Source organism: Eimeria mitis, genomic scaffold, assembly GCF_000499745.2.
Source record: "Eimeria mitis Houghton genomic scaffold, Emh_scaff8341, whole genome shotgun sequence".
In the NCBI taxonomy this organism is placed as follows: domain Eukaryota; phylum Apicomplexa; class Conoidasida; order Eucoccidiorida; family Eimeriidae; genus Eimeria; species Eimeria mitis.
Window position 1 is genome coordinate 1 of NW_024016331.1, and position 1,889 is coordinate 1,889.

The 1,889-nt window shown below is 35.6% G+C and overlaps 1 protein-coding gene across 1 annotated transcript; it reads left to right on the forward strand.

Annotated features, from left to right (window-relative positions):
• Window positions 1–53: 53 nt before the first annotated feature.
• On the forward strand, window positions 54–1,520 carry EMH_0094700 (uncharacterized protein; the record flags this gene model as incomplete). Its single annotated transcript, XM_038023166.1, has 3 exons — window positions 54–314; window positions 1,044–1,166; window positions 1,437–1,520. 3 exons carry the CDS (start codon window positions 54–56, stop codon window positions 1,518–1,520), a joined length of 468 nt encoding a protein of 155 aa, XP_037879020.1.
• Between the last annotated feature and the right edge of the window lie 369 nt (window positions 1,521–1,889).

The following is a 1,889-nucleotide window of genomic DNA, read 5'->3' on the forward strand; positions in this document are numbered from 1 at the left end:
TTCATTGTAATACACCACAGGGGCGATCGATCCCCACCGCACTGCATGTGCCAATGGCGCCGCGTATTCCCTCTCTCCTCTTAGCCTTTGGGCTGCTGCTCCTCTCTCTACAGGGGCCCCTCAACAGGGGTTTCTCTCTCCTTGCTGCTGCAGCGAGCAGCAGCGGCGACGACAGCAAAGGAGGAGGCAGCTCAGGGGGATCGGGATCGGGCTCGGGCTCGGGGTCCGGCTCGGGATCGGGATCGGGCAAGGACGGAGAGGGCGACTCCAGCTCCGGCGACGAGGGCAAGAACGGAGCGAAGAAAAAAAACAAAGTGCGTCTCTTCGATGAACCCACAAACAACTCAACTCCATCAAAAAATAAACAAAAACAAACAAATATATTTCTTCCTTTTACACAAATACAACAGCTGATTGGTGCATTTCTACATCTAGTATTTGTATTTCTTTATTTCCTCTTTCGTCAGGATTTGTATATGTTTATAAATAATGTATTTATTTTATTCGGCTACACAGATATTTGAATCCGTTAGATTCAATATTTAAAATATCTTTGATTTGTTTTCTTGAATTGTTTTATCCGTTTAATTTAATTTCTTTAATGGATTTCTTTTATTTTGCTTTTATTTGTTTCATTTCCTCTTTTAGTTTATTTCGATTTCTTTGGTTTGCTTTGATTTCTTTAATTTAATTTACTTTTTTATTCGATTTGATTTATAACATTTGCCGATCAGCGGCATTTCCTTCGTTTTTGCTTTGATTTATTCGAATTGATATGAGCATATTTTTTAGAAATTCAATTTAATTTATTTAATTTAGTTTAATTAATTTAGTCTTTTATATTTAATTCGATTTATTTAATTTATTATTTAGACCAATTCAATCTTTTGTATATAATTTCATTAATTTACTTAATTTAATCATTTTAATATTTTGTATTTAACTTCCCTCAATTTATTTAATTTAACTTAACTAATTTAATATTTTCCGTTTAATTTAATTTAATTTATTTTATTTTATTTTAATTTGTTTTGTTTCTTCAGGAGGGCCCGTCTCAAGAGCGTCCGCCTACGTCTCGGTCTCCGTCTCCTCCTCGCCAGCAATCGAAAGATAAAGGCCTCGCCCAGGCCTTGCCGCTTCTGTGGAATGCCGCTTCAAATACATCGGTGAGTTTTAGTACTATTTATAATAAATCTATTTCTTCTTTTTTTATCTCTTCTCCGTTTCCCCTTTCTTCTTCTTTATCTTTTATTTTTTATCTTTTCTGCTTCTGTTTTTCTCTCCTGTTTCATATTTTTTGCTGTTGCTATTTCATTCTCCATCTCCTCTGCTGCAGTGCTCCTGCTGCTGTTGTATTTTCGCTTTATTTTCTCTTCTTCTGCTGCTGCATCTTCTCTTTTGCTGCTGTTTTGTTTTCTTTTTTTTTGTTTCTTCAGGCCGCTTCTGACGAGGCAACGGACCTCGAGGAGTACAACGCTGCACTTGGCCGAATTTTCGAGAAACGAATGGCATTTCAGTGAGTCGGGTGTACTCCCCTTTGCTTTGTTTTCTTTATTTGTTTTTTTTTGTTTGCTTGTTTGCTTTTGTTTGTTTGTTTTTGTTTGTTTGTGCTTTATGTAATTGTTTTTCTGTTTGATTTCGTTGTCTGGCGTTTTTTGTTCGTTTGTACGTATGTGTATTGTATATACCCTAAACCGCAAAACCCTGTATATATATACATATATATATATATATATATATATATATATATATATATATATATATTTGTGTGTATATGATGATAGAATATATTTAATTATATTAGGGCTTTGTGTGTATTTGTGCATTACACAGGCCACGTTACAAGGGAGCCCTGGAGGACATCAACGAGGCTCTATCACGTGATTTGT